The 12,011-nt window shown below is 66.0% G+C and overlaps 1 protein-coding gene across 1 annotated transcript in view; it reads left to right on the top strand.

Annotated features, from left to right (window-relative positions):
* Positions 1 to 11,499, top strand: part of EXD3 (exonuclease 3'-5' domain containing 3) — a gene marked incomplete at its 5' end in the record, with an annotated part of 57,386 nt that extends 45,887 nt beyond the window's left edge. Inside the window, 2 exon segments of the mRNA XM_064579163.1 lie at positions 9,109 to 9,224; positions 11,190 to 11,499. Coding sequence (XP_064435233.1) covers positions 9,109 to 9,224; positions 11,190 to 11,499 — 426 coding nt within the window.
* Between the last annotated feature and the right edge of the window lie 512 nt (positions 11,500 to 12,011).

The raw sequence follows: 12,011 nt of genomic DNA, 5'->3' as shown, positions 1-12,011 counted from the left end.
ACAAGGCCTGAAGCCCAAAACGCAAAGTCTGGGGTCCAGCCGTGTCTCTGGGGACCGAAGTCCTTCCCCTGCTCTGCTCTGTGCCCCCACGGGAGCTCTCACCATGCCGCCTCCCAAAGCCCCGCGCCGTGGACTCTCCAGAACCCCCAGCCAGAATGTGAAGGCCGCTCCTGGCAATGCCTGAGAACCGGCCTCTGAAGAAACAGGGAGCCAGAGCCCCTGGTGACGCCCTTCCGTGGGGCGAGGGCACTGGATGCTGGCGGGCCTCGGGATCGGGCGGGGGGAGGGTCAGGGCTGCAGACGGACCCCCCCCAGCACAGTCGGAGGGGCCCTGAGGCTCAGGGAGAGAGAAGCACACCCAGGTCCCCCACGGCCAGGGTTGGGGTTAGTGGCAGGTTGAGACAAACACCCTGATGTCAGCACCCGGCAGCCCGCGGCTAAATCATGAAATTCAAATTTCAGCGTCCATAAATAGTTTTCTTGGCAGAGCTCTGCCTGTGTGTTCCTACACTGCCCACAGCTGCTTTCTCAGGGACCCACCGGCCCTTGCAAGGGACTGACCAGTGCCCAGGGGCCTGGCTGGCATCTGGCGGGGGGGGGGGGGGCGCTCTTCTTCCTTTGGAGCAATTGCCAGCCCCGAGGCAAGCGGGGCCCCGGAGCCAGGGGGCAGTGAGCCCCGTGGTGGGTGGCCATGGGGCCTGGATGGGCACAGCAGGCCTGATTTCTGCAGACCCACTGTCCACTCAAGCCTGGATGTGGGAGGCAAGACAGGCCTGGCTGGCCTTGGGGGTGCAGGGCCAGAGGCAGCCAGCCCCTGGGGGCTGCACATAAAGGAGGCCGTGGGCAGCCGTGGATTGGGTCTGGGGAGGGTCTGCCAGGCAGTGACTGTTCCATTCGTGTCCTGACAGGGCCAGTGAATGGATGGCCAGGGCTGCGGGGCACCTGGCCACTTCTCCCTCCCCTGTTGGGGCTGGGGAATGGGGTCTGTCCCCTTCCCCTACCCCTCCAAGGTACCCCGCTCGCCGCCCACACCCTGTCCTGAGGCAGGGTCACTGCGCATGGAGCACATTCAGGACAAGCGTAGACCCCAAAGCTCTCTGGGGGGAGATGGGGCATCCAGGGCGGAACGGCATGAGATAGGGCCAGCCAGAGAGGGATGGGCCTAAGAATAACCCTACAAAGGGAGATAGGCCTGCCCAGCCAAGCCCGCACTCCTCCCTGGAGGTGGGGGAGCGGGTGGGGGGAGGTCTGTCAGAGAAGCGGGGGGAGTCAGGCTCCGGGAAGGACTGCGTCTTCCTCCCCCCATCTTGGAAAACCCATTTCAAGCCACAGGTGGTGGTGGAAGGGGCCAGCTTCCCTGGCCTGACTCAGTGGCCCTGGGAGGAGGCAGGAAGGAGAAGGGCCAGGGGACCCCCTGCCCTGTGCTCAGCCCCCAGTCACGCTGGCTCCCCACCATGCTGGGCCCGTCTATACTGTCGCTCCTGCGACACCCCTCTCCCCTGGTCTGCCAAGCCCCAGGTTGGCTGTCACCTCCTCCAGGAAGGCCTCCAGGCCCCCAGCCCAATCTCTAGAACATCACCACCCTTTGGAGGAGGACTCTGGGGCTCCTCTCTCCCTTGGCTGGGAACACAGTGGGGCAGGGCTGCTGTGACTGAAAGGCCCGACAGACATTCAGGCAGGTTCAGACCCCAGGGTGCAGGGCGTGGGGTCCCGGACCACCGCCCGCTGCCTGAGAGCCTGGCTCCACTTGTCTGCGGAAACAGGACAACCAGGGCCGCTCCCCAACTTCCTTAGCCTGTCCCCCACTGCCCCCCGCGGCCCTAGGTGGGAGAGGTCCCCCAGCCCCCCTCGCCCTGGGTCCTGGCGCGGGAAGGCAGGCGCAACCGTTTGCTTTTGAATCTCGGCCGGGTGTCCTGAGTGGCCCTTTCAAAGGCCGGCCGGGGGCGGGGGCCGTTCCCAGGCGCGCCCCGCCCTCCCCGCCCGCCCCTCCTCCCGCTTTCCCACGCGGCCCGGCCGCCGGCTGGTTCTCACGGCCCGCTGCCCCTCCCCCGTCTGGGAACGGCCGCGCTGCGCCCGCCGCGCTGGGGTGCCCGGGAGCCCCGGGATGGGCGGTGCGCTTAGCCGGGGTTCCCGGAGGGGGTGCCGCCTAGGGGCTGCTGAGGTTGCCAAAGCGGGGGCAGACAACAGCCCCCCCACCCGCAGGGCCTGAGGCTAGAGGACATCCTCGGGCCCAGATTCTGTTGGATTTAACCTAGGGCAGGTGGTTACGGCCCCCACACCTCATGGAGAGACCTAGGGGGCCCTGGCTGTGCCTGCCTTGTGCTGGGGACGGTGAGCACTGACCCCTCAGTGGGGTTTCCCTGACTCGGGAGCAGGGTCTGGGGCTTCTGTTCCTCCCAACAGCCTGGAAGGCTTGCTCACGGGACTACACAAATACAAATAACAGACGCCCGCTAACTGTGAACTTCAGAAAACTTGACTACCTTCTCCCATAGAAATGTATCGCACACTTTCTCTAAAATTCACATTTAGGGCCCGAGTTCTCCCCGGCCCCTGACAGTGGGGGAGGGGGGCTGGGACTGTGACCCCCGGTGTCAGGCTTAAGGAAGCAGGGCAGGAGGTCTTGGCCACCTATCTGGGCCCCGCGGCTCACACCACTTGGCTTGCCTCCCTGGATGTCAGCCCCAGCCCACCCAAGGGAGCTGCAACGTGGCGTGTCATCTGCCCAGCCTGGACTGGATTGTCGACCCCACTGTCCCCACACAGTGGGGTCTGCATGTCCGGGTCCTAGGTGGGCCCTGGGCTGTGGTTGGTGCAGTAGGAGTAGGAGCGTTCAGGAGCTAAGGCACCAGGGTGGGCAGGGGACACCCAGCAGGAAGCTCAGCTGCCCGTCCTGCTTGTAGCCACTTCCCAGGGCTCAGGCCTGCAAGCCCCCGAGGGGCCTGGGGGAGGGGCCGTGACCCTCCCATATGTCCCTGGCCAGGGTGACCTGGGGCGCTTCCCATTCACGCCCTGGTTGTCATGCATGCTGCGTCCTGGAAAGCTGTGTCTGCCCTTCTGCCCAGGGCTTTCTCCCATTCTACCCACTGCCCTTTCCCCCTTCCCTTGCCATCAGAGTGTCCAGCAGGCTCAGGAATGTCCAGGGAGGTCTTGGGATGTTCTCCACAGCCATGGCTGTTGGGGCCCTCACTGCTGACAGCAGCTCCAGAGCTGGGGGCTCCACTCCCAGAGAGCCTGGGGCAGGTCCTCAGGAAGTGGCCGTGGCCGTGGCCCTCCTGTCCTGGCAGCAGGCTGGGGGGGGGGGGGTCTGGCTCCAGCTGCCAGGTACACACCTCCCTCTGTGGCCAAGGTCCCAGACCTGGGGTGCCAGCCTGGTAAGGCTGCTCCCATCTGACCCTGTGCCCTCTGAACCAGTCTTGTCGGCTCCCCACTTGCTTGGGGAGGTAGTACCCTGAGCGTAGAGGCCCCCAGGAACGAGCTCCTACTCCCCTGCCAGGTAGACACGGGCGCCTGCCTGCAGGCTGCCCACACACACGGACACACTCCTGGGGCCAGGGGAACACGTGAGGTCCCCCCCACCCTGAGACGCCCCACCACATCAGTGCTGTGTCCACACGGTGGACTGCCCAGTCACACCTCTGACTATGGCTCACATGCAGACCCATGCTCGGCCCCTCGGAGCCCGGGTGCTTCTGAGAGACGCACCTGCGGAGCACCAGCTCACACTCACAGGCCCAGTGCTGGCCCTCTCGGAGACTCGTTCACACCGCATGGCCCCTGTGGGGGCCCCTGACAGCCTAGGGAGCCCATGCCCTGCTCTGCCTGTGGAGACGCTGTCCTGGCCCCATGAAGGGGATGGGCAGTGGCCAGGTGGGGAAGGGCTGGGCCCATGGGCACTGACCCTCCTGGACCCGGGGCCAGGGCAGGCATTGGAGCAAGGCCCCTGCAGGGCTGCCATCCCAGGTCATGGACATCAGAGGTGGAGGCCACTGGAGGGCCACGAGCCTGCTTCACAGCAGAAGAGCATTATTGTTGGGTTTTTGTTTTTTTAAGATTTTATTTATTTGAGAGAGAGCGAGAGAGCGCCCACTGGAGTCGGGGGGAGGGGGAGCGGCAGAGGCAGAGGGAGAAGCAGACTCCCCACTGAGCAGGGAGCCTGACCCGGGACTCCATCCCAGGACCCGGAGGTCCTGACCCGAGCCGAGCAAAGGCAGACACTTCACCGACTGAGCCCCCCGGGCGCCCCATGGGAAGGTTTTAAAACCCAACAATAAGGAGGGCCCAGGGTCCCGGGGTCCTGGGATCGAGCCCCGCATCGGCTCCCTGCTTCTCGCTCTCCTTCCACTCCTGCTCTCTCTCACTATCTCTGTCTCTTTCTCTCAAATAAATAAAATATTAAAAACAAAGCAAAACAAAACCTTCCCTCAAAGTCCAGTCCAGCATCTGTAGCCACGCACCCCACCCCCCAGGGCCTGGGGCCTGGCCCTTCTGCCCCAGCATTTGTCCCTGGCGAGCAGGATGGGGATGACACCCCACAGACGTCCCAAGCATCTCAGCTGTGGGCCGGCCGCAACTGCAGCCCACCCACCCCCCTGGCCCCTTGGCCTGTCTCCAGTGGAAAATCAGGCGACATCCCACGCCGGGGGCCAGCAGGGTCCTCGTGGGCAAAGCTGGCTGATGCTCTTGTCTTGGAGGGTCACGGCCCCAGCATAGCGGGCAGATGGCTCAGGGCCCCACGAGGTGTTGCCGGGACAGCGTGGGAGAGCGAGGTGTGGAGCGGACCCAGGCCTCACTGCTTCCCCCTGGGGCTTCGTCCCGCCCCGTCCAGCGAGGTGTCAGGCCAACACCCCAGGCCAGGGGTCTTTCATCCCAGCCCTTTGGCCCTGCACCCGGCACCATTTGTTGGGGTGGCTCTGGAGGGGTCACGGTGGATAAGCCAGCCAGGGAAGGCCTCAGGGCCTGCCCTTCTCAGAACAGCAAGTGTGGACCGTGAGGGGAGGCGGGGACCAAATGGGCAGAACACACCGCGGGAAGAGCGGCACTGGTGTCCTAGGGCTGAGACCCACCAGGGCCCCCACTCCCCTGACGTGAGCGTCTGAGACGCTGGCTGCGCGTAGGTGTGCTCTGGGAAGGTGCCGGAAACGGAAGCCCTTCTCATTGCCATGCTGGCTTTTCCCACCAGGTGGTGGGTTGAGGGGAAGTTTATTTTCTTCTGCTTTTTTTTATGCTTTGCTCTTCTCCTAATTTGCTCTAAAGGAGCAAGAAACGGCCCATTACTCTAGAGCATGTCACAGCTCCTGAGCCGAAGCCCCCATCCACCCTGCCTGTGGGGTCAGAAAATCCCAGAACACAGCCTTCCAGGGTCTGGGTACCGGGCCGACTCGTCCTCCCGTCCCTTACCCAGGGTGGGGGCTCCAGGGGCTGCCAGGGCCCTGCTTGGAGCCCGAACAGCACCTGCCATGAGGCAGGAGCAGGTTTCTACGAGCCCACCCCTCGCTCGGGAGAGTGGAAAGCCCTGACAGCAGGACCCTGGCGTGGCCCGGCCCAGTTCCCAGCTGGGAGGTGGGCCTGCAACTCTCAGCTGCGCCAGGTGCCCACTGGGCAGAGAAAATGGGGCCAGCCTGCAGTGGGCAGCTCGGGTCATAGGCCTGCCTGCTGGTTGAGCCCGGAGCCTCACCCACATCCTCCTTAAGAGTGGGTCCCTCCGCTGGGCTCCCAGCCTAGGCAGGTGCCTCCCTCCTGCCCAGCACCCTGAGGAACATGGGTTCTCTCTCATGCCCCATGCCGTGGTGAGCCCCAGGTGCAGTCCCTATACCACCCTCTTCTCTCCCTCTAGGCGACCAACAGAACTTAGCCAGGGCTGCCCTCAGCCCTGAGAGGGGCTGGTAGGCCCTGGGGCGGAGCCGCCTCCTGCCCTGCTCTTCACGTTCTGTGGCCCTGGCTGGGGCCTGGCCCTCTCCACTCTCCACACTGGTGTCCCGGCTGTCCACTGGTTGCACACGGCAGACCCCCACAGGCCCACAGCCCAGGGCCACGTATGTGCGCCTGGGGCAGGTGGGTATTCGGGGGAGGTGGGGACCCGGAGCAGGTGGGCAACTAGGAGTGGTGGGTGCCCAGGGGGTGGGAACACAGACAGTTCCAGGGACACAGAGCTCAGGACAGATGCGGTGAGCTTGCCTCTTGCTCAGCTGTGGTTCTGCTGGCCACGACCACCCCTGTGGGTGGGTGTGGCTGTGATTCCTGGGCTCAGAGCTGAGCGCAGACCCGCTCTTGGGCACGGCTCCCCACACCTGGGAACTGGCCCCTCAAAGCCCCCCAGCTGCCCCCTGCCAAGTCTTAGCCTCAGAGGAATGGACAGCTATCCCAGGCACCTGCCGTACCCTTTCCTCACACACCCAAGAAGCCCAGAGAACCAAACCTGCTGGAGAAGTGACCAGAGCAGGCCTTTCCCACCCTCCTGAGGCCCTAGGGAGGAGCAGGGGGCTGCAGAGGGTGGACCGAAAGGTCAGGCCTGCCTAACCGTGGGTCCAAGGGCCCCACCAGTCCCCAGGACCAGCCCCTGCTGGTGGCCCAGCCCCCAGGAGACAATGTCCCACTCGTGGGCTCGTGCCCCTGCCTGAGGCGTCCCCAGGAAGACGGGGTGCCCTGAGCACGGCAGGCATTGGCTCTGAGCAGCTGCAGGAGCTGTGGGAAGCAGGCAGGCAGATGGACCCCTGCGACAGGGAGGCCAGAAGCCTTCCCAGCCCCTCCTGCCCCCAACTTACCTGGCCCCTCCCACCTCGCCGGGCTCTGGGCGTAGACGCCAACCCTGCCCTCAGGCTCCCAGACTGAATGAGGGGTTGCACAGAGACCGGGCGGACTCACAAGACCATACCACCCAGCCCCTGTCCAGGGCCTCCCCCGGGACCCCCACGGCTGTCCGCCCAGACCCACCGGCATCCCAAAGTCAGGGTTTGTGTGTCCCGCAAGGAGGAGTGGGCGTGGCTTAGGTACCACAGGCACACCCTGCTCCTGGGGGTCAGTGTGAGGGCCCGGTGTGGGGCCCTAGCTAGCCGAGGGCTCTGTGACTGTGACCAAGTGACTCAGCCCCTCAAGAAGTCCCCTTTCTTCAGAGCGAAAGGCTCTACCGCTTTGGTGTCAGGAGGGGGCCTCTGCTGGCCCGGCACCAAGTCCGTGAGCAGGCATGCACTGGGCCATGAACCCCAAAGGGCAGGGCCGCAGCCTTGCTCCAGGGGCGGCCGCTGCCCGCCCACAGCAGGCGGTCGGGCAAGGCTTGCCGGGCCCCCCGGTGGACAGGAGGTGGACAGAGAGGCCCTAGGTGCTGGTCCTTCCGACAGATGGGGAATGCAGGGCAGAGAGGGGGTGAGAGTGCAGAACCGGCTTTTCCAGATGGAAGTGGGGGTAGGGCAGGGCCTCCCAGGGCCCTATGAGGTGACAGTGGGCAGCAGCCGTGGGAAAACCAGCACCGGTGGTTCCCGAGGGTGGGGCCAGGTCCCTGTGGATGGCACCCGTCGTTTGTCTGTGTGCAGTGACTCAGCTTGAGCTGGCAGCCCCGCCCAGGTGTGAGCACCAGGCCCAGGTCCTGGGAGGCTGGCAGAGCGCTCGGAGAGGATCCCGCCCTCCTGCCAATGCCCCGTCCCTCTCACACCTACTGGCTCTGACCCCTTGGGGGACCTGCACAGGGAGAACGTGGGCCTCTGTGCTGGGCAGCCCACTGGTGCTCCGCTCCTTCCCCAGCTGGACCTGGAATGACCACAGGCCAGACGGGCACCCGGGGCTCTACCCCAGGAAGGTCGCTGGATCCCTGACCAGGAGGCCAGGCACCCCCCGCCCCCGCAGACTCCCTGGGTCACAGGCCGGCCCAGGGTCTGGTTGGCAGAGGTGGCCAGGGGGACAGGGGGCCCCCAGAGAAGCAGGAGGGAGGGTCCTGCCTGGGATCAGCCCGACCCCAGCCCCACCGAGGCCTCCCAGCCGAGGCCACCCCACCCGTCCTGCACTCCCAGGCCCTGGCTCCCAATGCTGGATGTGGAGCCATGAGGCCACAGGTAAAGCAAGCTCACAGTGTCGAAAGGCCCGTGGGAAAAGGGCATGTGGGGGCAGGGGGGGGCACCGCCTCTGACGTGGGCACACCCTGAGGCTCCAGGGGCCCGTGGCTGCCACCTACCCACCCACCCCCGGGAGCCATGTCATCCAGGGCACTAGCCAGGCTCCTCCAGGCGGGGGCCGAGAGGGATCCCGTGAGTACAGATCACGGCCCCTCCTCCCTGAGGCCTGGGAACCCCCCAGGCCCTGCTCTCGGCTCTGCTTCCTCCTGCAGGCTGCTCTGAGGTCTGGAAGGGCTGTGACTGGTGTGCATGTCTCCATGGGTACCTGTCCCTACCTGCCTGCCAGCCAGGTCTCTAGGGGCCCGGCCCCTCCCGCTCTCCCTCGGGGCCCTCCCCACCTCACCCCGGGAATCCTGGGGTCCCTCACCCTGTCAGGCAGGGCCCATCAGAAAGCAACCCTGGGGCAACTGTGTGGGGAGAGCAGGACGGGCCCCAGGATCCCCCGCCTCCACCAGGGTCGCCGCACGTTCAGCAGGGCTGAGCTCAACCCCTCACCCATGGCGTGTCCTAGACAAGGACCCCAACGAGAAGCACAAGTGGCTTCCCCCCTGATCCCAGGACGCGGTGCCCACTGGGCATGGGCACAGGCAGTGTCGAGAAACATGGACACTTGAATGGCCTGGCTCACCCCAAGACCAGCTGCGGGCTCAGCTGTGGGGCCGCTTACCCTGACCCTTAATGCTGGGCCCTGTGTCCCCCACCATGCTGAGCCAGCCCGGGGCCACCCAGGCCTGGCTTTGCCCTCAAGACTCTGGGGGTTGGGGAAAACAGCCCAGGTGATAGCAGAGTGCCACAGGGTCTCGGGAGCCAGAAAAGGTTACCCAGGGCCCACTGGGATCCAGAGCAGTCAAGGAGGGCTCCCAGGAGGTGGTGTGCCCTGTCTCGCAGAGACAGGAAGGGATGTGTTGTTTGTGTCTGTGAAATCCCCTAGCCAGACCCAGAGCTACCAGGAGCGTGAGGCTGTGGACGGGAGGAGGGAAGGAGCCTCGCCTGGCCTCGGCAGCCCCTCTGTCCCTGGGCCTGTAACTGTGACCAGTACCTGAAGGTCCCCAAGGACATGACGTGGCAGCTGCTGCGGCTCAGCAGCCACCAGGAAGGCCCCAGCAGCACGGGGGGGGTGTGCCCCACGGGGTGGGCGTGGGCTCTGTGGGGTCTGCAGACAGGGGCCCAACGACTGGGTACTCCCAGGATGGAAGTACACGTGTGGCCAGGGGCTGGTGGAAAGACAGAGCGCATGGCGTGCAAAGGTCACAGGCCCGGGGGAACGGGAAGCTCCGACACTCCGCACCCCTCTGGGTGGTGCTCCCCACCCCTGTCCCGGAGGCCCTGCGCGGGGAGAGCACGCACATGCACACCTGTTCATGCGCGCACACGGGCACACGTGGGCATCTGCCTGCACACCTCTGCACCACCGGCACTCGCTAAGCGATCGGAAGGTAGCCGAGCCGGGACAGACAGGAAGGAGGGCAAACCCCAGAGGTCCACCCCCCAGCCTCAGTTTCCGAGTTTGTAAAACTAGCAAGAAAAGGGTGCAGAGCACACAGAGACTTCAAAGCTGCTGGCCAGGGCCGCGAGTGTGGGTCAGTCCCAGCACGGCACCTCCATCCTCTAGAGAGAAGGGCCCCGTGGAGGGGGCACCAGCGGGAGCCTGACTGGTGCTCCCTTGGCCCCCAGCCCCTCCTCGGGGGAGGCCAAGCATGGGTTGTGTAGAAGGGTGTCTTGGGACACTCTCTGGGTGGGTCAGCCTGAGACCTGGGTGCCTCTCCAGGATGCTGACATCCCTACTTGCTCTTCCCGCCTCCCTCAGAGGTTTGGGGCCAGAGCGGGGGCCACTCACTCTTCAGGTGAGCCGTCATGATGGCCTGTGTCCAGCCCCAGCCGCTCTCAGCTCTCCGCAGTGTGGCCTTGACACGTTCAAGGCCCAGGAGGGGAGGAGCAGCGCGTGCGTGGGGCTGTCCGCGGGAGCGCAGGGCTCCCGTCCCCTCTGAGCCACCAGCAGCCCACCCAGAGGCCCCCACTGTCCTGGGGTCGTGGGCAGCACTCCTGCAGGCCCCCTGGTCCTTCGGGGCCTCCAGGTAGAGGCTGAGGCCAGACGGGCTGGCAAGCTAGGGAGGCCAGCTGGAGGACGTGGCCTTGCTGGGTTCCAAGGAGGCAGTGGGGCTCGGGTGAGGGGCGCATCCAGTCAGGCCCCCACTGCCGGTGAGCTGGAGCCATCTGGCAGAAGTGTTTGCTGAGCCAAGTGGGAAGGTCAGCAGAACGGGGAGGACCCTTGTCCCACCTGCTCCGCAGTCATTGCTGCCTTCTCAGCCGCCCGCGGCCTGGCCGTCTCCGTGGCGTCTCCCCACGCTCGTAGTGGGGGTAGGGACCCTCTCGCAGGGTCACAGTGTTCGCTTCCCGGGTCTCTGCTGGCACCCGGAGCTCCCATAGGTCCCCGGGGCCCCTGCCCGCCCACCGGGGTGCGGGCTGTTGTGAAACGCGCCCCCCTGGCAGTGGCTTATCTGCTCATCGCCACAGATGGGATGCCCCCGCCCCCACCCGCCAGTTCTCAGGCCCCCAAGTGCCCTAATTGGCTAATCTCACGCCCAGAGCTTGTTTCCCAAGGACCTTTGAGCCCCAAGAACATTCCAAGGTGTGAGTTCCCATGGGAGGGGACCGGGCTAGCACCAAAGCTCCTCAGCCCCCTGCCCTTTGCCCTTTCTGCTAAGGGTGGGGGAGAGGCTGGGCGCCCGGAGGTGCACTGTGGGCACAGGGGCTGCCAGGCCCCATCCTTAGGACAGTCCCTGATGACACTGATTGATTAACAGGTGATGAGGCCACCCCGAGCGAGGACCTACAGGAGGCAGGTGAGCCCTGGGACCACCCCGGAGGACACGTGGGGCTCCGGACACAGGGCCCCAGCCCAAGCCAGGGTTCGTGTCCTGGCCCAGTAGAGAGGATGGTCCCTGTGCCCTGGGTGAGGGGCAGGACCAGTGGGGAGGGCCAGGGACCCATGGGTAAGATGAGGCAGACGTTTGGGGGGATGGGGCCACATAGGGAGGAGCCTCCGGAAGGAGTGGGGTGGGGACCAGACACCCAAAGGCTGAGCGCTCAGAGCGATGCTTCCACCTCTCCCGGCTCTGCCCCGGAGGAGGCCCCCGGGGGCTCCAGCTATGACCTGCCCTGCCGCTGACTGGAGGCGGCCGACCTGCAGGCCGGCACGCCCACCACCCTGGGCAACGGGCACCGGCTGCAGCCAGCAGGGGTCCCGGAGGGCGTGCTTCGGCGGCCGGGCCTGCAGCCCTTCTGCTGCACCGGCGGTGGCAGGGTCTTCTGGGAGGGCACCCACCTGGGCCGCAGCACCACGCATTTCAGCGAGGTCCCGCGTGGTGCCTCCAGCCCCTGGGCGCAGAGCTGAGCCCCTGGCCGCCACCCGGCCAGCGACCCCTCCTGAGGACAGGGCCGCGGGCCCCACTGGCCTGCATTGCCCCCCGACTCCCTGCACACCTGGGTGCCCCCCCCACCGGCGTGCCAGCAGGGTCCCAGCCCCGCACAGCTACTGGGGATGCAAGTTTTCCCTCACAGTCAGGATGCTCGGACCCTGAGCCGAGAATCGCCTGACATTCAGGAATGAGGCCAGCAGAAGGGGGGAAGGACACGCCTGGTAGAGGAAATTGCACAAAGGCCCAAGGGTGGGACCCAAGTGGCTCCCCGTCCGCGGGGCTCAGCAGGCTGGGGGGTGGGGGCACACAGGCCCCCCCTGCGCTAACCCACTCCACCCCCACTACCCCACCCTGCTGGCCATCTCGGGCCAAGGGCCAAGCCTCCAGGCCAGGCAGGACAGGACCTTCCTGCCTGACCCCAAGTAGGTCCCAGCCAGGCTGGCCTCAGGACCCTCCGGGGCCCTCTGGTTCCGGGGAGTAAGCTGGT

The sequence above is a fragment of the Mirounga angustirostris genome, unplaced genomic scaffold (assembly GCF_029215605.1).
Source record: "Mirounga angustirostris isolate CCGP_5_RB_7025 unplaced genomic scaffold, mMirAng1.0.hap1 SCAF_15, whole genome shotgun sequence".
In the NCBI taxonomy this organism is placed as follows: domain Eukaryota; kingdom Metazoa; phylum Chordata; class Mammalia; order Carnivora; family Phocidae; genus Mirounga; species Mirounga angustirostris.
This window is presented reverse-complemented; position numbering and strand designations above follow the sequence as displayed.